We start from the raw sequence: 23,930 nt of genomic DNA, 5'->3' as shown, positions 1-23,930 counted from the left end.
CTTCAGTGAGGTGAACAGAAGCTTGAAATGGACAGTTATGAAACGTCTTGCCCATAGGAAAATCTTCTTCCTAACCTCATTAGTAATTGCTTGAGAAATGACCAGGAGCATGACAGTTTATATTTCCCTGCTATTATTTCCCCTAATAACTGTGGATGTTCTTATTACATTTCTAAATGACTGTTCTCAGAGGTGGCTTGAACAGAAGGTATTTCATTTTATCAGGTTTAGATTGATTGCCTCCGTGTTTCGTTGAATATCTCCTTGTTCTTGCGCTGTGAGAAGCGGTAGATAGGAATCCCTGGGTTCTTTTCTTTATAGTGTGTTGTATCATATGTCCCCTGGTTCGTCTCCTTTGTTTTGATGTATTTGATTTCCTTATATGAAGAATTGTCCAAGCTCATTTTGGACAGATGTTCCTAGAACCCCTTGGACCTAAACACAACACTCCGGCAAGACATCAAATATTTAAGAAGATGCTTTCACTTAAATAAGAAAATAGGATGATACTTTCTAACACTACATATATTTATTATTGGTTTCTTACCTTGACTTTCTTTTCATTAAACAGTTGTCACCTCAATGAGAGTCATGTTTGCTTCTTTTCCTTTTTTTTGACTCTACATCTGAGAAACCAAGTGCAATTAAGGGAGAAAACATTACTACATTTCTGATAGTTTTAACAGCTGCAGGCAGTTCAATATTTTTACTTTTTTTTTTTTTTTAATGCTCTCATGGTTTTCAGCAATATCATAGTAGAGATTTTGGAAGTAAAGAGGGAAGACCAGCAGCTCCAATATACATATTCTATCCTTTAACTTTCTGTTCTTATTACCAAAAAAATATTAAAATGTCTAAGTGCCTGCACTGGATATCTAACACAGTTCTTCTAAAAACTGACAAGTGTGAATTGAAAAGCAAAGTCTCATTAATACAGAGTTGGAGAGTGTCACTGTTCCATTACATATTAAGTCTGGAATGCTCCGGGCCTTGCATAAATCCAAGCAGTAAAATAAAATGCCAGTAGGAATCTTAGAACATGTTCAATCAATTAAATTATATCTGTTTGACTTTTATTTTCTTTGCAGACCACGGATGACATCCTGGTGGCCTCAGCTGAATGTCCTAGCGATGACGAGGACATTGATCCCTGTGAGCCGAGCTCAGGTGGGTTAGGTTAGTCAACTTTTTTATTACTTTCTTTTATTTCATATTTGCATGCTCTGGTCCCCCAGAGTCCTATCTAGCAGGACAGTTCTTTTTTACATAGCAGGGAGAAATTGGATTGGGGCCTTTCTATACGTGGCAGCATCAGCAGAGAGGGAGAGTTTGCTGTATGTTTTTCAAAGAGAACAGATGGGAGCACATTGGTAGTCACAATCTGAGCAAGGTTATAGCTTGGCCAAAGACCTGAGGCTGGACAGGGAAGGGCATTTTAGGGCCCCTGCAACTGTGCTGTCATGATGAAGAAGGGATAACTTCATTTAGGAAAAGGTGTTGCAATTGTTTGTGCCTTAAGTATTTCCCTCAAACAAGATAAATGCACCATATTTTAAATGTCATATTATGTCAGTAGAGTTCATTTTGAATTTCTGTTTATGGCATGAAATACGGTATAGATATTAAAACCCCAAAGACGTAGAATACAACAGTCTCAAATTTCAAATTGTTTTATGTCTTTTTTTTTCCAAGCCAAGACTATTCAGAGTGTATATTTCAGTTCTGATTAGAAATGAAAAAAATGGACATTCTTGTATTTTCCGTGAAACAAAAACTTTGTAGTGTTTTGACCATGTCTTTCCTACTCCCACTGAATATTGGAGATTTGGTACTAATTTTTCTCTGTGACATAATTTCCCACTTACCTTTATATTCAGTTAAATACTACGTATCTTCTCTAAAAATCTGAATGTTTGTCACAGATGCGAAAGGAATACACAACTTCACAATAGCAATCTGAAGAATTCTGTTACTCTATAACCTTTAAAAAATCACAGATAGTCCAATGAATTTCCCTTGCCTTCTCTGTTGGCTTGGGTTAGATTTTACCTTTTCTGAGTGAACAGCTTGTGGTTCCATATATAAGGGTCTTATATTGATTTTTGCTCCAAAACTGATTACTTTTTTACATGTATAGCTGCCTGGACACTATTTAAATTGACTTTTTTAATGAACTGTAACTAGGGCTTATTTTTGGAGTAGGGCTTGTATTTCGAGCATCCTCAAAAATCCTGAAAAATCATGCTAGGGTTATTTTCGGGGTAGATCTTATTTTTGGGGAAACAGGGTAGCACACCTACTGTCAGTTGTTTTAGGTAATTTGATAATCAATCTTTGCTGTAATATTTAATAGTAAAAGAATTAAGATCAATTTGTTGTGCAGTAACATATTTAGTTCAAGTAGAAATCAATTAAACTTGAGGCTAGTATATTAATGCAAATCACAACTAAGAGCCATCTTATTACAACACCCAAATCTGGGGCAGGAGATATGTCTACATAGCCTTAAGACAAATGAAATTTTGCTTAAAATGCAGATACTGGTTCCTTTTTGAAGTCACACAGCCTAATCCCACATGCAAAAATTATTGATTTAAATTTAAGTAAAGGCAGAGACATTTATGACTTGTCTCGGTGTTTGACAGACCTGCAGGGTGGCTTTAGAGCCAAGATATTGATAGGTTTGATGAGAGTATTTTGGAGTGGGTTTTTTTTTGTTTGGTTGGTTTTTTGTTTGTTTTTTCTTTCCAATAAAAGGATTTCAGAATGTTTTTCAAAATGCCATGAGATGGAATGACTATTCTTAAAACAGAACAACTAGATAAATGCACCTTATACACTTTTATACCTCTCAGGAAGACATTTCACTTGCAGAAATCCCAGACATCATGAGCAAGATATTTCGGAATTGTGATAAGAATTAGTTTTTTGAAAGCTTGAAAATTAATTTCCAGAGTACTTTTTTCCTGCTTTTCTCATATTCAAATTCTTGAGCTTAACAAGACCGTCTTGTCCAGTACAAGTCAATACAGTAGTTCCTCATATGGTTCTGAGCTCATCCATGCCAATTGCTTCCTTGCTTTAGTTAACTCAGGCAGTGCTGTTCAACAGGTAAACTGACATTTATCTACTTTAAATGTAGATCATTTAAATTAAAAAAAAAAAAAAGTTATAAGGCAACTGTTAAACAATACGTTAGTTACCTAGCACTAAAAAATTTCCCAATCCCTCTTAGAATGTAGGGGCTGGGTTAGAAATGTAATTGTATTGTCTCAGCCTTAGAGCTTGCTGAAAGCCAATGAAATCTCAGAATCATTCTTCTCTCAGATTGTTTTGAACTTCAGATCTGAGGCTGCAATGCTCGGTAGTCCTGGAGCCACGCAGAGTCGTTCAGCTGGTGGGTGCAGGAATGGGAGGGCTGAAATGAAGCTTACTGACAGGTTATCATTTCTGTCCAAACTATGATCCAGAAGGGGAATATGAATGTTAATCTTCCTGCAAAACCTTACCATTAGCTTTATGTCCTGGCGTTTAGCTTTCCTATTTTAGCTTATCGTTCATCACTCAGCTATGCTTCTCATTTTTACTTTTTTTGAGAATGGTTTTACTGTTTCATTTCTTGGATCCCAGCTGCTACTGCTTTCAAAAAAAAAAGTATGGATTGGCATAGGAATTATGTTCTCCATAATCCCAATTGTCTGGATCATTTTATCTGTCATTCTTCACATCAAAACGTTGCTTGTCCTCCCACTCTCAAATCTTAAAAGCTATTAATTTGCCTCCCTCTTCATTGGCCTTGTCCTTTTCTCATGTTTGAAAAAACATGAACCAAAGGGATTACTGAAGTCATAACTTTTATCACATCTGTTTCTCTGTAAGCTGTTTTAGTCTTACTCAGTCTTCTGAATAAACCTTCTCCATGAATAGTCCTGTAGGCACTGTTCCATCTCAATAATACTGCAGTCTCCATGTGCATTTGAGCTACTTCTAACAGTAGGCTGGAACTTAAGGGAGAAAAGCATAATATTGTTGACAGTGACAGATTAATGATTTTTTTTCCTTTTCATTTGGGATAGGACATGCAAAAGGATATGTCCCTCCATTTAAATTCTTCCCATGGCTCATTTCAGCCTCTTCTCCACAGCCACTCCTCCACAGCCTCACCGATGCTGGTGAAGTTTATGTTTCCTAACAGATATGTCTAGGAGGCAGAATATATGATTATTAGGACCATTTCAGTACTACGCCTTCACTTCAGAGGCCATAACCTGAGATCCCATTAGACTTCTTCTTTTGCTGCCTGACGGTCAATCAGCAAAGAGATCCACCCCAGCACAAGACATGATGCTCTCAGAGATTTCAGGTCTAGCAAGAACACATTCAAGGGATGGCCAGAGCCCATTCAGTTTTATTGATGGAGCCATAACTGTACGTTTACATGATGATTGCCCATAATATGCCTATTTTTAGCCAAAGTTCTCAGCTCAGAATGAGAGCCTATTCAACAAACAGTTTAAGTACAGTAAACCTATGTATCATAGAAAATACCGATTAGCTAGGTTTTACTGATTAGTGAGATTTATGCCTAAAATAAAGCTTCTTTTCTAGGATAAATATGTTGTATTTTGTATTCGCTAACAAGTCTCAGTCTGTCACCACCAGCTTCGCTTTGTGTGCACCTGTCTTCTAAATAATAAATGGAAAGATGCAATTTGCAACAAATTTCATATGGACATAAAAACATAGACCAGATTAGGAACTGCTAAGCAGCAATCCCATCAACTTGTCTGGAACAAAAATTATAATTGCAGATTTCATTGTGGTATACAAACTGCTAAATGTGCCGTAATTGGATGAAGTCATAACAAATTTATTAGCATGCAAAACTTAGTCAACATATTTTGGTTTTGTTATGTTTTGTATAGTAAGGCAACACGTATTGCTTCCTCAGTCTGTCCACATTCCCCTCCTACTCTAAATACTACACAACACAAAAAATTGTGATGATAGTAATAATAGTAAGAAGAAGTGATGTTTCCTCATCTTCATGTCATAGAGGAAACAATAAATCCTTTTCATTTTGTAGACAAGTTATGAAAAATATTAGGTTGAAACCTATCAAAAAAAAGGACCCGGTATGATTTACTGACTTTACAGGAAGACTTACAAAACTGCGGGTGGAGAAATTGCCATTCTGCACATCAGGATGGCTGTTCCAGCCTTTACTGAGCTCTGTACAGAGCTCTGATTTTTGCTGAGTGTCAGTGAGCATTTGTACTACACAGCTTATTTGTTCCATTTACACTGGGCTGGTATTTTATTTGTTAGCTATTATCTGGCCACTTCTGTAGCTATTGAAATGTTCCAAAATGCAGAGAGGTCCAAACAGGGTCGAATGAAGTGAAATCATTGAGTTTAATAGCAGGGAAATCTAGACCAGGGAAAAAGTCTTACAGTTTTTAACAGATGCATAAACAGTTATTTTTCTGCAAATTACAGTTATATCATTCCCAAACTCTGGGCCTAACAAAGGTTTAAGTTAGAAATTATGTTCAAAACCTTTCCTGATGGCCCCATCAGAAATGGGATGGATGGAAGTTTTAGCAGTGTTAAAGCCAGAATATATGGTATTTGCTGGTCTTGGAAGTTTTAGCAGAAGACAACTTTCAATGTGAAAAAAGTGGTCTTGTAGAAACAAGCTTATTTCAGGTTCAAACAAGTGTCTTTCTACCAATAGCAGTTCACACGTTGCAATCAAATAAAACACTTCATCTCATGATCAGCATTTGTCTGGCAGCTCTTGGGTTCCACTTCCCAGGACAGTGTTTGATTGGTATCGGATCTTGTCCTGTACTTGTTCTGTAGGGAAACAGGGTAAGAATAGTCAGGACAGAGCTCAGTGACGGATACCAACTGGTAGCGTTAGATACCTTTCTTAGCCCTGATTCTCAGCTCTGAGGGAGAAATGAGATCGGTTATTTTCCCACGTTATTAAGTAAGGACCAATAATAAGATAGATGCTTATGGACTGATCTTTGAGCATGTGTTGATTTTCGTACATCTTGGCCAGGCTCATTGCGTTGCAGAAAACAGCTGGCGATGCTCAGAAATCTCTGAAGCATCAGTCTGGCCAAGAGGGAGCAAAAAAGCCACTACTTAAGATCAGTCTTACAGTTCAGTCACTGCTTTGGGGATGGCTTTGTCCTGTCAGCAGAACAGTGTGGGGCTTTGCATGCAAACTGCTTCCTCTATATGTACATTCCTGGATAGATGGAGATGGCTAGAAACCATTCATTCTCAAATGCTTTGTGATCGTTTAGGTTTGGTCCCAGAATTGATACCTATTTTTCTACCGGGCAGAGCTGTGAAATATGGACTGTGAACGATTTATACTCTTTATTAGAAGTTTCGCTCTTGTTTTCCTGTCACAAATAATTGTACTGTATTCCTGGTGCATCTGACAGCAAGATAACATTGCAGTAGGAGGTGAAGTGACTCCTTTCATTTATACATCACTGCAAGTGCCCTGTTTAATGCACTTCATGGAATTCATTGTGCAAGGAGCTGAAACAAAGAAAAATAAAATTACAGTTAGTTCATAGGGCTGCTGTGTTCATTATGGCTCGAAACATAAAGGGAATATTTGTGCCTCAGTCCAATTATCCTGTAGTTCGGTATGCTTTTCCAGTACTAGAAAGACTGCTGGGTTGCCTTGAATCAGCCTTTTTAAATGCTTAGCTGAAATACATATAGCCGTGTCTGTATGAGCTACTACAGGGTGAAAATTATGCTATATTTACAAACTTTCCAAATGTTTGCACTTACCATGTCTATACATAAAGGAACTGGGGGCTTCAGATATACATTTATTTTCACATAATTGATGTTAAAATAGTTGTTAAGGTTATTTTTTTTTTTATAAATCATAAAGCCTCCCCAAAGCAACAGAAAGAAAAGGTTGCATTTTGCCAGATTATTTTATAGTGAACTGAACCACTGTTTTGTCATTAGACTGAGCTCTGTCTGTCACTTTGAATTGCAAATAAGGCATTTCTTATTTTAATTGGTCAAACAGGTTTTTTTCCTAAATTATCTAAGCAAATGAGGTTAAAAATTATAATTGATCCGTTGTACCAACAGTGATCTCTCTTCTTTGCCAGCCACATCACGGAAACATGGGACTACTGAGTAGAATTGTAGCTTTCCAGCCAGTCCTAAAGATTTTCCTACGTTCCCAGTGTTGGGAGCAGCTGAAATCAACAGCATGTACTGAAAGGAAGGGTTTTCTTCTACTCTAACAAATCATTTTTCAATAGTTTAGAGAATTCTGACTCTTCTCATACATTCAGTGTGATTTTGGTGGCAGTGGTGGTGTTCACAGTCCTATACATCCTTTCTTTGTGTAACCTCAACTGGTACAGCAGATTTGTGACCAACATGAAATTATTTTAAATTTTAGGTTTTAAACACACTTTAAGACAAAATGCAGCTATTTTTAGCTAAATATGCCTTTTAAATGTGAAAAATTAAAGTAGATACTCCTTGCTGAACATATGTGTTTCAAAGAGACATTTAACGCAGAGATGACAGCACAGGCTAATGCTTTCTAGCATGTATTAATTGCAGTCATAGTTACATGAACATATCAGAAGGCAGAATACGGATGCAAACCGGGGAGCTGGCTTTTTTTCCCTGAGCATAATGGGTTTCTATCAATGTAATGTCAGTGGCTCACTATGCTCTAAGACTGGTAAGAAATATGGACATCAGGTTGCTATAAATCATACAAAGCTCTCTGTTAACTTGCACAAGACCTTCTCCACTGGTGCTTAAATGATGAACGGATTTCCTTGTGTGTGAACTTTGAGGGTTTGTTCCTATTCCACTCATATTCTTGCTAAAGTTGGACATTGTCACTTCCATCATGTGTATAAGAATGGCAAACATTCATGATGTAAATACTGGAGTTATTCTTTTGTATGGCAGCACCCGAAGCTCTGCTTCATGCTTCAAATGTATGCAGACCACATGAAACGACAGGTCTTGTTCAGATAAATTTATTAAGTGACAATTATTAGTACTGCTGTTACATGTTCAATGGTCTGGAGTTAGAGATCTCCACAGCATAGACAAAACCAGATAGTAATGCTTCTAGTAGTTTGAAGAAATTTAGTCATTTTATAAACTATAATTCAAAAAAATGGGTACATTATTCAATGGTCCAGAAGGGGTGACCCAATGAAAGAAGGCTGTTTTTTTCTGTTTGTTTCTTCAAAGATGTAAAATACTGCTTGTGACTCAGTTCTGAAGGTATTTACATGCAAAACTGAAGCACATGATCCTGCTCCAACACCAGGACTAGGATACGAATGCGGAAAAGCAAACCAGGCACTCCACATCACTCATCCACAAACGCATGTGGACTGTATGTGTCATCCCCAGTGACACTGGTGGGACTCCCTAAATTTTTCATTGCTTGTCTGGATCATGGACAATAAAATGTTCATGAATATTTTGTGCTTTTATTCAGGTGTAGAAGTGATATGTTAGTCAGTCAGAGGCAAGTGCACAGTCCCTACATGAGATAATGTGAGCTGGAGGAAGCAAATGGAGAGCAGGTTAGACGTGAGGACCCAGTTCTGTGGGTAAGGTTGGAGAAGAGCAGAAGTCAACCCTCATGCAGCACACACCAAGGTGGAGAAATATGGTCTTGTTTCATCGCTGAGGTTATTTTGGGAAAATTATCTGTCTCACAATCCATTTCATATTCATGCTCTCTTGTTTTCTCCCTCCCTCCCCACAGGTATATACATGTGCTTATCTTCCCAACTTTCCCTAGAACAATTTGCAGGAAATACTGTTGTTAGCATATAGGCAGTTGCTTGACCTATTCTTTTTGCTACTCCCAGATAAAGAACCTGCCTTACAGACCATTCCAGCATTAACTGGAGAGTGAGATATGTGCAGAATGACTCCTCCCCCCAAAAAAAGAAATAAATCTAACAAAGCACAAAATTACTGAATAAGGTATTAAATAGACCTTAAAGAAATAATTGACTGCTAATGCAGTGGCTTTGTCAGACACACACACAAATAAAAGGAATTGGATCTATCACCATGCTCTCTTAAACAAAGCGGTCCTGATTTTCAAGACCGATACTCAAGATTTTCTATAATACAACTAATTAAGTTCCAGTTTCTGTGCATGTATCCCCAGTATGTCAAAATTCTTAGTTGTTAGCCACGAAAAATAAAGATGTGTGTGCTTCGACAGCCTTCACTAGGAGATGTTTCCACCATTTTCATAAAAGCTATAGATCTTTTTAATCTAGAATCAAAGAATCACTTAACTGAAGAACAGGATGTAAAATACCCAAAGGAAAAAAACAATATAGAGAGAGAGATATGTGTATGTTTTTGAACTATCACGAAGAATTTTTAGGTATATTTCAATAGATAAACTACATTGTTCATTTAGATGCTCATAATCTTTCTTTCTTTTTTAAAATACCAAGTCAAATCTTATCTGTTATACGGCCCATGTTGTTCATGCCCGTTGAAGTTTGTGAACTCCAATAGGGAACAATCTCTATTTTGTCCTCTAAATTATGGTCTTTCTAATTTGGGATAAAAACACAATACAGAAGTAACATGTAAGAAAACCAGCACTGACCTGTCTTAATCTGCATACTGAAAAAGGAATTTGGTTTTCAGGTTTTTTTGTAAACATTACATTTACTGAAACCAGTTAAATCGAAATGAAGATTATGAGGGCTCTCAAAACGTTTTCCATGGGTGGATTTCGCACAGTGACCTTGGTGGAAAAATGCAGATAAGAAGTAAATTAGTAATTGCAAAACTGAGGTTTTCAGAAACAATTAAGTAATTTGCTGACTTGAGCGGGGCGTTCAATCTGATTAAATAAGGAATTTTGGAAAGGCAGAAGATTTGCTTGTGTGAGGATGAAGTAAATAGCTGGTCGAATCTGGAACAGGTTGCATTAATTTTCATGGCAATCTGCTTAAAAATCCTAAATTAAAGTGTATAACCCTAAGAATTGGTCTTTTGAATCAAGCTTACACTTAGAATCAGGACTGCACGTAGATTGTTGACATAAATAAATGAGTTGTTCTCGTTTGTTTGAAATTAGATTATATGCTATTGGTGCCTTAATTAATGCAAGCCCATTGTGTTCTTTGAGCTACACTTCATTCTGGTTTGACTGGCTACATCTAGTGCATATATTGTCATGTATACTGTATTGTAGACACTAGTAATAGCAAAACTACTTCTTGTCCCTTTGTAATTCATATGCACTGAGTTTGCCTCTTTTTGTGGAAAAAACCCCCTTCCTCAGGGCTTTTTATCATCCTTATTTCTATGGGCATGGTAGTAGAAGACAGTATTTTGCAAAGATATAGAAAGGTTTGTAGCCAAAACACTGGCCCGAATTAACACCGTATTGCTCAACTTCTATGCCAAGGCTTTCTCTCAGAACAAATTTGAAGAATTCGGGAAGAAATTTGCTTTCCCTCATCTACTATTTGGAGCAAAGGACCGGACAGAAGGGAGGGAAGCTGGCTGCACTGCAGGCAGGATGCAGGGCAGAGGCCAGTGCTTTGCCTCTCCAAGTTCAGCGGCACAGGGTACTGTCTATTCCGGAGCCCTTTTGCAGCTCGGTTTTTCTGCATTCAAACAGGGGAATTACAGGTGTGCAAGCAAACCGTTGTGCTTCTAGCTAACCATGTGCAATACCTGATAAATTCAATTAATATGGTGTTACAAAGCAGTTGGTGTATGCCAGCTTCAGCTTATCAACTCATTGCCATGTTAACAGACTGCTGGGAGTGAACAGGGTTGCTTACCCTGCTGCCAGACAAAGGAAATATGGGCAAATGGTAAACCTTTTGCTATTTTTTTTCTTGCAATCAGTACGCTGGTAATTTTAATTTTCTCTTGCACACCTAGAAGTAAGACTGTTGCTGCTAATTTTCAGCTATTAATACTTGCTAACACCTAATGTAAACCACTGTGGAAACATTGGGGTTTTTTAGCATGTGCCTGGTCATTACAGCCTGCAAAGTGGCAGGTGAACGCTGACAAGCTTGAGAACTAGGTGTTCTCTAAGGATGTTTGTCATAAATGGAAGCAGGGAAAATTCAAGGCAAAGTAACCTGTAATGAGGATGCAGGTACCTAAAATAGCCTAATCTTAGGCGATCTCCTCCTAACTATAGAAAGACCTGAATGAAACCTTATTCTGCTATGTTGACATGCTGTTGTGGCGCATAGGTTTCAAAACCAACACTTCTCCTGAGGTTAAGAGCTATGGGCTAGATTTGAGACTATGACAGTTTAAATTAAATTTGTATTTATACTGGCTTAAGCAGTAGATGATAGTTTAAATGAAAGCTGGTTTAAACAGTAGATTCTCATCTTGATACAGCCCCTGTTGTGAACATGTCCTTTAAAAAGTTACAGAAAAGGGATAAATGAAATGAAAGATGAAAGCAGCAAGAACATGAGAATCATATTCCAAAATAAGACAAAGCTTTATAGATATCTCAGTCTTTTTCCTTGTGCTAACATCAGAGACACCAGTATTGTTTTGCAGAGTATGATGAGAGAAGCAAAGAAAAACAAGGTGGTCTTATTAATTTTAATAATTTTATCATGAGAAAAAGAATATTAATTACATCAAGTGTAATATATATCAGTCCTGAAGTTCATTTCTCTTTCTCTTCCCACCCCCAGAGAAGCATGGCAGTAACATGATTCAGAGTGAAATGTAGCTTCATCTGCAAGATGTATTCGAGCCTTTGTTCAGTGGATGCAATTCGGTATTTGTAGCGATCCCATTTCCAGCATGTGTGCATGTATATTCCAGATGTCTTGAAAGCCTAGCCCCTTCTTTTCCCAGGCACATTATCAACTTTGTCAGTAATGGATCTGAGTCAATGACAGTTGTTTAGAGCAAATTGCATGCAGTGTGCTTTCACCTCCGACGTTCAAGTCATATATATAATGTTTGTGGCACAGACATTTATCTCTTCATGTAGTAGCTGCTGAGTGAAGGAAGACAGTGAGGGAATCACCCACGGTTGCAAAGATGATGTCCACACCTCCAGCTCATTTCGTGAGAAAGAATCATTTCTTGCTCTGCAGGTCAAGCCGTCAGATTCCTTACTCTTTACTTTTTTTGTGTTCCCTTGAAGAAAAGTGGTTCCTAGATTGATGCTTTGGGTTTTGCATTTGTCTGGGGTTTTGTTGGTTGGTTTGGTTTTTGGTCTTTTTTTCTTTCTTTCTTTTTGTTTTTTTAAATTTATTTTATTGTTTTAAAATGAGGTTATAAAAATAGCAAGCAATGAAAACTTGGTCCTGTGAAGGTCAGTGGCAAAATTTTCGTCAAGTTCAGTGGGGTCCAAATGTCACCGTCACTAACAATGTAAGTTTTTGGTACAAGGAAGGGAATCTTACAGTTAGCTACCACCAAAAATGTGTGTTTCCAATGCTCCTGCCCTTTTCTGCAGTAACACTGGTGTTCGTGTGACTCTCTCGGGAGCTAGGGCTGCAGGCAACTAACTGAGCAAAAGATGCTGGTTTAGCTGTCTGACCTGGTTCCCCACAATTACAGCAGCTTAGCTCTAGCTTGAAAAACACGCTATCAGTAGTGTAATATTTGTGTTTTGTCTTATTAGCAAAAGCATTTAATTTTTTTTCCTATTTAGGAATACTTCAATTTAAAACCTAGACCACCACTGACTCTGCTGATCAGTCAAAATTTCTGAAGCAAAGTAACAAATTACCAAAGATTTCCCCTGACGCACATAAAAACAGGTTAAATTACTCCAATTAGAAAAGAAAGAAGCAGAGGTGCAAAGGTGACTGACAAACATAGAAGTGGGGAGAGGTAGGACTGGACTGACAGCTGAATTAGCAAAAGGAGAAAGGATCCATATTGGGAGAGGAGGAATACTATAAGAGGAGCAATACAACTGATATTGTTAAAATATACTAATAGAGAGAGTAAGAGCACAGGCATGAAGACTGCTAAAAGCATTAAGTGATATATTGGTTTACATTTTCCATTTTGGCTAAAATTAAATTTAGTTTTGTGGAAAATGATTTCACAAAAGCTTATTATTAAACTGTGTGAAATATTCCCCTCAGCTCTGCAGAGCATATTAACTTCTAAACCCCATTGATTTGGTACGCTCTAACAATTCGCACTGTGCTACCAACTAACCTATCTTCCTTCAGACTTACGTTGACATTTAATAACTATTGAGACAACAACCCTCTCACCTCTCAACCACAGAAAACAAGATGTTACTTGTGAAACTGCAGTCCTAAGTAGTTGGTAGAATTTCTAAATTATTTATATGGCAAGTCGTTGCACTTAGAAATAAACACTGTATTCCGCGCAGACAATGTTTAGCTTCTTAGTAAAACAACCTTTTTAGCTGTGGCTAGTGTTTCACTGCCAGACTATTTTTATAACAAGCTAAGCTAGTTAATGTCCCTTTAGAGGTATTTTAGTGCATTATATCTTTCCTTCTGAGAACCTTTGAAATTTTGATATATAGGAAGTAAAAAACCTGGGTTTGCACACCAAAGAGTAGAACAGATACCTTAATAATTTTCTCTTAAACACATTTGGAAGGAGGTTATTTTCTCGTTCCCTCAAACTCAATAAGCATCTGACAGATTTCTTAGAACAGATGCAACGGCATGAGTTCGAGACGACAAATGTAGCTGCTCCGCTCACAAGCACCACACCTCCCCACCACATCGCAGTGTGTTGTGTGTGCAGGTCTCAGCTCCCCTTCTCTTTGAACCGTGATGCCGTTTATGATCAAGGAGTGCGGAGTGTGTGTTTGGCAATGCAGCTGGTTTTGTGGTACCTCTCTCATGCAGATTAGATTGTGACTTCGGGTATAGACTGTTCCAAGTGATGAAAGTTTACTGAGCTGTAGCGGCCACATGTGCAACCACCTCATACTCCTTCTCTCCCATGGCAGCTCAATTGTTGACGGACATCCCCTGGGGAGCCAGTTCTTGCCTCCTCTTGACAGCAGCCCCTTGAGGCTGCATAGGAAAGGAGCAGGCTGAGATACGCCTGTATTCAGATTACAGGCAGATCCTCACCCTGGTTTTGCAGTTGGGCTGCACCTATCACATGGGTTCAGCAGAGTAAGCACTGAGATTTGTTTCTCAGACGTATTAGTTGTAACGAGATGTTGAAATTCCAGTTCACCAGAATCCAACAATGCTGCAGAAAGTCTGCCACAAACAGGTCTACAATGGTAGCATGCGGGGTGAAAATTAATATGTGTCCTGTAAATAATTGCATTCATGCCTCATTGCAAATGCAGTAGTTAAACATTCTTATCTTGTGAGTAATTTCCTATTCACAGTTTGGAGGAAGGCATAAATGTAAAGAAAACAGGTTTGGGGTCCTTTTGTTGGGTTTTTTATTTTGTTTTTAAGTCTGCTAATTTCAATTCACGAACACCATGGGAGCTTGCAATTCCAATTTTCTTTTCACAGTATTCATGAAAACTGGGCACTGAAAATAGTCAGATTTTTCCCTTTAAATTTTAAACCACTTAGAAATACAATCAAGAATAATAGCTTTCTAATCCATTATTACACAATGTAAAACTGTGCTCAATTGTTATTATTTAATGCAAAGTTTTTCATAAGTGGTAGAAGAGGCTTTTAAAAATAATTTTCTTCTAAGCTGGTCCTTGAGGCAATCCCAAAAGGCTGGCCGTATGCTGTTGAGAGGAAGGGGTGTGCATCAGAGAAGTTGTTTGAAGAAGGGATCAGTACATCACTAGATGTTTTTATTTCCTCTCTCTGGTATGGCATAGTCTTTGCACTGCCACAGTCGTTTTGATTTTCTCTTGTTCCTAATCAAACCATCCTCAACTTACAGATTGTTTCAGGATTTTTTAGGGATGACATTGTATTCTTAAAAATAGGGATCATTTTAATGACATTTGATCTTGATTCACCTCTAAGGTATTTAGCTTCTTATTTACAACAAGAAACTTTATCTGGGATGAAGTTAGTGACTTGTTGATGCTGCAGACACTAGCAGAGACTGCAACCAGAGAAGCAGACAAGGTTACCTGTAGACATACCTCTGCTGCTATGCCAGGAGCCAATGACTCTGCTCAGTTCAGCTGCAAAGATGCTGGGGAGAAAACTGCATCTTCTGTTTCTCAAAGAGCTGGGAAGCAAAGAGCAAGGTTTGTGTAACCTTGTGATCTTCACTAGCTCTGCATTGAGGTCATCTGTTGTCCTTTGCAATAGTTCCCGTCCTGCAGGGGAGGTCAGGATCTGGGTGAATTCCCCTTGGGTACCCCAGTCTTAGTCAAATAAAGATCCTGATTAAATAGGAGGCAGCTGGTTCAGCAATGTTATGGATGGGGATTTGTTTATTTACAAGCATTTCAGTAGAAGTGTAGGCTGGCCTTTTTTCCAGTGGCCTTTTCCTCCCTGTCTCAGAATAGGACACTTGCTTTAGCATGTGCTTCATTAGCTTTTCCTGTATAAAATGCTCACAGACAAACCCATGTGCTTTGTAAAACTTTCTTCATTTCCTTTTATTTGTCTTGAGAGGCCTTGCTAGGTTAAAAGCATATTTTAATGTAAATAGAAGAAAAATAGCAAAAAAGTAATTTCCCTTGCTGAACTGCTCCTTTTACAGAAGTCCAAATAAATGTAACAGATGCTTTGAAAATGGTGTAAGTTTAAATAGCATTAATGTAGTGGTTTAATATTCCTCAGACAGATGGGAGAAATGAGATAATTGTGAAAGCATTCTTAAAAATAAAAGGATGCCATCAGGTGAAAGGCAGGAGTTTAGGAAATGTTGAAAAATATTCCTTACATGTTTTTTCAGGATGCAGTGTTAAAAGAATGTTTTCCTCTGAGCAAGCTATTAAGTGTCATTAAGTAGACATTAATTGTAAAGTTAGTTGATGGCATTTGGCCCAAATGTCTGTATTTTAAAGAGAAAGAGCAGTTGTTAGTCCATCAGGTACCGACAGAGTTTATTCAGTTGCTTTTATTATTTCTCAGGCAGAAATTAATTTCCTGAAATGACATAGAGTAAGATAAGACTTTGTCCCATTTTCATTCACTATGGAAATACCCAGGAGTCTTTATTCTGCAACAATGCGTCATCTCTTGTAAAACAATAAATGACACCCTATGTGTAAAAGAATTTCCATTTTCTACAATAGCTACCATGAAGAAGCAGGATCTAAACCAGTCACTGACTACTTTGAGACAGACCACATTTCTTAGTAGGGTGGCATCTACCCTGAAATGAGAAAAAAATCGTAGAACCTTCTGAAGGAAAACTTCAAGATCTCTTGTGTAGACCTAGAAAATACCAATTGTACCAACTCGTAACAAATAACAACTTTCAGAAGGGGAAAAAACATAAGTAGTTAAAAAACTGTTTGACACGAATGACAGTTTTCTTGAATCTTGCTGTGGTGCCTCTGTTCTTTCAGACAAATAAAATGTCACTTTCTGTAAACACATGTGAGATGGCTGCCAGGGAGTGGTGTTTCAACAGTAAGAACACAAATAAACAATAAATAAATTATGAGTAGTACCAAGCTGGGGAGGCAACATAGTTCTTTTTGGGGGTTTGTGGCTTTTTTTGCTGTGTTTTATTATTTATAGGTCAATTGTGGATGTTTGTACCTGGTGGCTCCTTTTAATTCTGCTTGTCCAAATTTGTTGAAATTTTTTGATCAGTGTTGATAGTTTGAGTGACATTACCTTTAATGTAGAATCCTTAAAATCGTCATCTTCCTATTATGTCTTTAGAGCGCACACCAAAAGTGACTATGAGACATAGTGTGCGTTCATGCACCTTGAGCAAGACACTTCTTTAATACACTTCAATAAAATGCTAGCTGTAGGCGAGGCCTGATAAAGCTAACATTACGAATATAATGTAAAACTAGTGTTTAATAATACTTTTAGTTAACATTTATATTTTACTGACTGCATTTTTAGCCATGCATAATGATTTAAAATGTGGTTTCTATAAGCCAGTGTTGATGCTTAATGAGAATGCTCTGCACTGCTCAGTGGGAAACCCTGGTTCACTCACTGCTCTGTTCTTGCTCCTGAGCTCAGCCAAGGCTGGCGGTGCTGAGGCTACGCAGCCTCTCAGGAGTTTGGAAATGCTGGTATCATGAGAGGAACACTGCATAGACCCAGGTCACTTCATTTTTGTCCCACGACACTTGCCAATTTACAGAAGATCCTTCTCAGCTGTTGCCACTTAAAGCGATTCTATACAAAGATCTGCCTCTCCTCCTTCTGCAAAGTGCAAAAAAGAAGGGAGATCATGGGAAACACATAAGCACTGTGTGTGCTGTGAGCATTTAACCTAGAAATTTCTCCTGGAATTAGGCTTTCATTCCACATGGCTATGCAAGGGGATAAAATGTGCCAGACCACACAATAGTTCCTATCAAGAAGACTTTACAATCTGAAGACATAGGTCAGATCAGTGCGTATCACAACTGAAAAGACCAGAGCCTGGCCTGAGAGGTGGGTTCTTAGAAGGCTAAGCCCTCGCTCTGTGCAGTTTGAGAGTTTTTTCTGGACATAAAGGGTTGCTCAAAGGAATGTCTGGTATTGTCATCAATGACAAAAAGAGGGAATGGGAGAAGTTGAGTGAAAAAGTGTTCTAAAGTGTAGCCATATTCAAGGAAGACTGTGAATTGGAAAAGGTCAGGTTGGATAGCTCTCTAAAAAGTAATAAAAGTAAATATAATATGAGAAGGAAAGGAGACACTGAGAAGCTTGCTGAGGGGAGTCTAAAAGAGAGCTGAGGATACCTTATTTGTCGCCAACTTATTGGCTGCTATCATTTATGATCAGGGGGAATTTTGATTTTTTTCTTCCATTCTGTTTAGTAGTCTGACTTATCATCTCTGTCTTCTAAGTACTATAGTGTCACTTTTTGCTCTTTACGGAAGGAGAGAAAAAAAGAGGGAGGGAATGGGAGAGCGAGATCCTTTCTTCCGAGATGATTGTGTTCTGGCATTTAAATTGTGGCACGCCTGTTATTCCAGATTATTTAGGCATTCTTTGCTTAGTAACAGCATTTGGAGAAATTATACTTTTGAAGGCTAAAAAGAGATTTTCCTTGCTGTCCTTTTCCTTGCTTAAAAGCCTGTTTACTTGTGCTGACAGACCTGAAAATGGAATGGGCTGCAAACCTAAATGTTTTCACACCAGTAGTGTAGGGTATGTTGATGAGGCAGCCCTGACCTAGTGAGTGCAATTAGAAAGATACATGTTTGTAGCAGGTAGATATGACTGACTCCTCAGTGTGCAAACTCAATAATAACCTCTCCCTTATTTCATTATCTACCTACAGCAAATCCTACCAGGGCAGGAGGAGGAAGGGAGTACCCTGGCTCGTCCGAGGTGATTCGTGAATCCAGCAGCACGACAGGGATGGTAGTTGGGATCGTGGCGGCAGCGGCGCTGTGTATCCTCATTCTCCTCTATGCTATGTACAAGTACAGGAATCGAGACGAAGGATCTTATCACGTAGATGAGAGTCGAAACTACATCAGTAACTCAGCACAATCCAATGGGGCTGTGATCAAGGAAAAGCAGCCCAACAGCGCTAAAAGTTCCAACAAAAACAAGAAAAATAAGGATAAGGAGTACTATGTCTGATCTCAACATCTAAAAGAACGCTTGTATAGAAATAGTCTTCATTTTATCTGAGACATAATACAAACTTATTTACTTTACTTTTTATGAAGCACATTCAGAAACAAACAAACAAACAAGACAGGGAATGCAATCAGAAAGGAAAGACTGTTTTTAAAAACAAGCATTTCATGCTCTTGTTTTTCAGAAACAGGAGCTGATAAATTCCCTAACATCCACAGTGTTTTCATTTACTCTGCCTGTCTTTATGTTGCTGGAACATTTCTGAAAGACAATGATGACACCACGATTCATAAAGCAAGGAGTATTACTACAACATCAAGGCACAATATGAAACAAAACAAATTAAAAAAAAAAAAAAGGAAAAAAAAAAAGAAAAAAGAAGCTACCTATGATTCTGGATTTAGCCAAAGTGCTAGCGCTTTCTTGAGAAGTAAGTTAGTCTTATTGTCAGAGGAGACTGTCATTATATATGGTGACTCAACAAGCAAACATAAAGAGTTTGCCGTCTGGTGCAGTGAAGCAGTGGTTGGAAACTTGTATTTGAAACAAGTACTGGCTTTTCTGAAGACTTACGTAGAAATACTTTCAAAAAGCCCCTTTCTGGTTGTGAGGAAAATAGTATGGAGGCCTTATTTTCAAAAACAAAAACAAAAATCTGGAATATAAGGCACATTTCCACAAAAAAAATAAAAAGAAAAAAGAATAAAAAAAAAACAAACAAGAGGGTATAGATGCAATCAATGGGAAATTTTCATGCACGCTTAATATGTTATTACATATGTTTATATAAAAACACATCTATATGTGCTTTCTGGACTGTGGTAAGTGATGTTTTATAGCCTGTTGTATAGAAAATGCAAACTATATCTGCTCTTCAGCCATTTTTGGTAAACTCAATGTTATAAGTGTTGCTAGGTATAGAGAGTTTTATGACATCTGGAGCAACAGACATACTTCAGGTTTTTTGCAGCCATTATAAATTGTCCCAAAATTCTTCCCCTTTTTTTTTTTTTTTTTTTTTTAATTTACAGTGTAGTGGTTATACTAAGGGGGATGTGTATGAATGTATATACGAGTCAGCTAATTTTTTTCTTACCTGTACAGCCTCTATTCTGTTGCAGTTAAGTTTTAGTAGTTTGTATGAAAGCAGTGGACTAGAAAGCAAAAATATATCTCTACTGTAATTTGTCTTCTCCTTCCTATCCCCATCTCTTGCTCCTGATATGCATCAATGAAGTTGATCAGAATGGCCAATTTTCCTAGACATATACATTCATTAATTAGCTAAATATTTAGTAACTTAAACTGGCCTTCAGCTTCCAGTCAAAGCTTCACTATTGGAGAGCATGGTTTGCCTTACAGAAACCTTGTTCTTAAGAAATTATGAGAATGATGAGTTTCTTGAGAATCTTAGGAAGTATCATATAGTGTTTTTCTGACATTCAGTTATATGAACGACAGCTACTTCAACATTGGGTGGTAAAAGATCTAAAAAGACCCATTTTAATTATCCAGGCTGATTCTACTGCAGAATTTACCCCTTTCCCCAAAAGGAAATAATCTTCAGGTGCACGATAATATTTTTCAATGGTGGGCATTTTGACATACAAAAAAGTATTTTTAGCTAAGTTGATTGTGTAGTATTGCAAGACATCATAACCAGACAAATATGAGTTTATCATGTTTTAAAGTAGCACATAGCTTTTCTTACATATATAAAACATTAATGTATTTTAGTTAAGCACACTAAATATAATGCTGTAATTTACATGTTAAAGGGTTTTTTTGTAGTATTATTTCATTAGGTTCACAGCAATAAATCATAACATAACATTTTATTTACACGGAAGTTCAAAGGGAATGCATTAGACAGAAAAAGGATAGTTCAATAGAAATCAACCAAATCACTGGAAGGCCTCCTGGGAGGGATATAGATGTTCACACTTTACAGACAGGAAGGAGGAATTTAAAATTAGCTTTGAACAGCAGGCACAAAATATTTTGTTGTGTGTTATTCACTGTAGCTGATGGAAAAGGCTGAAAACTGGCACAGCTGTCTATCTGGGAGTCAGAGCACTTTAAACATACATGTAGGTGACATGAAAAGACCTCCCTTGAATGTTGCCAACCACATCGAGATGTGTCACGTTGCATTCGTAAAACAATTTTTCAAATTTTCAGTAATATTTACACAAAACTGAGGACAGCCTCACAAAATCCATCTGATATTCATTTCTTAGATTGTTATTTACCTGTGGCTTTCATACTTTCTCCCACCTTTACAAGACAGCTGTGCTCAGGGAACAGCAGGGTCAGGTTTACGGGAGGTCATTGCTGGAAGCAAGAGACTTCATCTGGAGAGGGGAAAGAAGAAGTTGAAAGCCAGGTGGTGTTCAGATTTCAGCGCTTAAAGATATGTGGAAGACCAAGAGTAATCTGACGACAGGCGATTGGACATGACAGAATATGGTTTGGGCGAGATGAAATGGTCTTCTCTGCTTGGTATTGATCGCATTAATGAAATAGCATGGTCAGGTCAACTTCCAGGCAGTTTGGTAGATTAATCTTTAACTAAATCCATACATCAAGGAAAAAAAGATCTGCTACTACCAGAATAAGCAAACATAATTTTAACACTGTTTCTGAAGGTTCTCCTTTTTCCTCTTTAATTTCATAATTTAACAAAAAACCAATATGGATGTATCAGAAGTGCCAGCAAGTGGATTTAAAATTCCTTTATGTTTAAAAACAGCAGCAACAACAGACATAAACCACTACCTAACATAAAATTGGATCCTTTCTCTATAATAACCTGTTTGACTGAGATGGTTTCATTTCTATGACTGTATTGTGTTGCCTTTTTTAACAAAACACTAAATAACGTGTGAAACTTTCAACCCTAAGACATCAAAGAGAGGCCCAATGCCCCTAACCTTATAGTGCTTTCTGTGATAGATATTTACGATTTTTTTATTTGTTGCAAGGCCAATTTATTCATTATTGGAAATGCTAAGCAAGTGGAATTTACTGTTTTGTTAATAAAAATGTTTCTTAATACAAATGCTGGCTTGTTTCTTCTCTTGTCATTAGATCTGGACTATCTGTTCATCTTAAAGTGGTGGAAAAAAAAGTGGTAAATTCGTATGAAGTTACAGGCATCCATGTCAGGAAAAAGTGACCTCAGAGCTCTTTGTACACTTGAGTGAAAACCTTCAAGTCTTTTGTTCAACTGGCCCAGCCAGAAAAGCATGAACTACATTAATGCATTGTTTGGTTTTGCATAGAATTACTTCATTTGAAGTTTCTAGCTTTTTTTTTTTTTTTTTTTTTTCCAAATCAGGAAACTTGATGTCCCTTTCCTCCCATTGATGGAAAAAGGATTCCCTTCCTTTTCCACCACTTTTTTTTTTTTTTTTTTTTTTTTCTGATGGAAAGAAGATGGCAGAAGGTAAGGTAGTGGGATGAAAAGTTAAAGCTGAAAATATTTTCTCTTGTCTAGGAGATGGTTTAAAAATTAATGGAAAAATGAACGTCTTTCAGGTCCTTAAAAACATTACTAGATAATAATTGCAAAATTTCAACTGGAGCTAATCCATTACGTAAGTACTTTCCTATTTAGCATGGCATTTAAATTCATGGCTAACTTCAAGCAAATATCTAATCCTATTGATTTAAGCAAGTGTCTAAAGTTGCCTAAATGTATTGCTGAATGGGGATGGAGTTAAGCTTTTGGATCTAAACTCCAAATAGAATTTAAGTATGTATCTCCTTTAATCACATCAGTAGCTTCTTTGACTTCAATGGGATTTATTCATTTGCTTAATTAGGTATAGACTGAAGTATTTTAGATAATTTAAGTCTGAGAATATCTGGAGAAAACCGCCCCTATCTTCCATTGGTATGAAAGAGTTCATAGTTAAACTTACATTCTAAACTGCTTTATACTGGGATTAGTAATTTTTTTGTGGGTATGTGTGTGTGTTTAAATGAATACTGAACATTCCATTTAGGAAAATGCTTTATACACATTTAAAAGAGCTATAATGATAGTGATTTTTGTTCTACTAAAAAACAAACAAACAAAAAACCCACACAAAACCACTTTTTAATTCTACACTGTATTTGCTCACTTTTTTCTTTGATCTATACTGTGCCCTCTCTTTTACCACAATACTAATGGCCTCTCAGTACCTGCATCATCCATCATCTGCTACCTGCTTTAAGTGATGGTCTCCATAATCAATCATCACTGTGAGCAAGTATCTAAAACCTTCAGAAGATGAGGAAAAAAAGAGAAAAAACTAAACAAACCCTCCAAATGCAACTTAGAACAAGAGAAATAGAGCACACACGTAGGCTGCAAATGACAACTTGTGTTTGTTATTTACTCTAATATGACTTCTTTATAGTTCAACAAAACAGTTTTAAATTTAGTATCTAGGTATGATTTTCATACTAATTATGGAAATTTGCTTGTAGGTTCAGTACAGTCCTGCTTAGAGGTGCTTGGAAGCATTGCACTGGGGTAAGCCAGATTGGTCGGCACAATTTTATCTGGAATGAAGGCTATTCGCTTTCTTTTAAAGCCCCTGCTTTGTTAAAAAGTCTGAAGTATTTCAGCATTAAAATGTTTCTGGCCCTAATGGGAGTGGGGAGAAAGAGGAATCCATACAGCATTTAAATCAACTTATTAATTGATGAATGCTTGGGGATGATAAAATTGCTTGCCTGCCAGCCTCTTATTTGTCTGGATGATCTATTCATCCTTTGGTTGGTCGTTGCTCTCCAGGAAACCAGAAGCATCCCCCCTGGGTTAAGCTTCGAGCTAGAAATTCCAGAAAAGAAAAAAAAAAAGTCATTGATATGGGTGTTCTCAGTTTTGTGAGGTGCAGGGCCAGAACTCACCCAGTCTTTTATGCGCTTACTTTGGAGACTTCTGCTTACTCAAGGTCTTTGACACACTTCAGCCGTCAACTCTGACCTCTGGAAAAGAGAGTATAGCCCCTCGCCTTTCTCATTTACTCTCTACCATACAGATATCTTCATTTGACGTTCAGAACAAGCAGTTTTCCATACGACACTGATTCTTCAGTGGGGTTGAATTGTGGTAGACTTTGGTTTTTTCAAAGAAAAGACATGGTGACATAAGGGGTAGCGTTATTTCAAAGAGCGTGGGATTCTCAGTGATTAAATTGCCTT

The 23,930-nt window shown here is 37.4% G+C and overlaps 1 protein-coding gene across 25 annotated transcripts in view; it reads left to right on the top strand.

Moving 5' to 3' along the window:
- Positions 1-21,747, top strand: part of NRXN1 (neurexin 1) — a 739,204-nt gene extending 717,457 nt beyond the window's left edge. For 16 of the 25 annotated variants that reach the window (XM_065632971.1, XM_065632964.1, XM_065632962.1 and 13 more), the window contains 2 exons: positions 1,089-1,176; positions 18,424-21,747. In XM_065632971.1, coding sequence (XP_065489043.1) covers positions 1,089-1,176; positions 18,424-18,731 — 396 coding nt within the window. In that variant the 3' untranslated portion in view covers positions 18,732-21,747. The remainder of the gene's footprint in view (positions 1-1,088; positions 1,177-18,423) is intronic. The other 9 variants (XM_065632973.1, XM_065632969.1, XM_065632970.1 and 6 more) reach the window with 1 other exon arrangement.
- Positions 21,748-23,930: the final 2,183 nt, after the last annotated feature.

Source organism: Caloenas nicobarica, chromosome 3 (genome assembly GCF_036013445.1).
Source record: "Caloenas nicobarica isolate bCalNic1 chromosome 3, bCalNic1.hap1, whole genome shotgun sequence".
Lineage (NCBI taxonomy): Eukaryota > Metazoa > Chordata > Aves > Columbiformes > Columbidae > Caloenas > Caloenas nicobarica.
The sequence above is the reverse complement of the archived record's forward strand: the minus strand, read 5'-3'. Positions and strand labels throughout refer to the sequence as shown.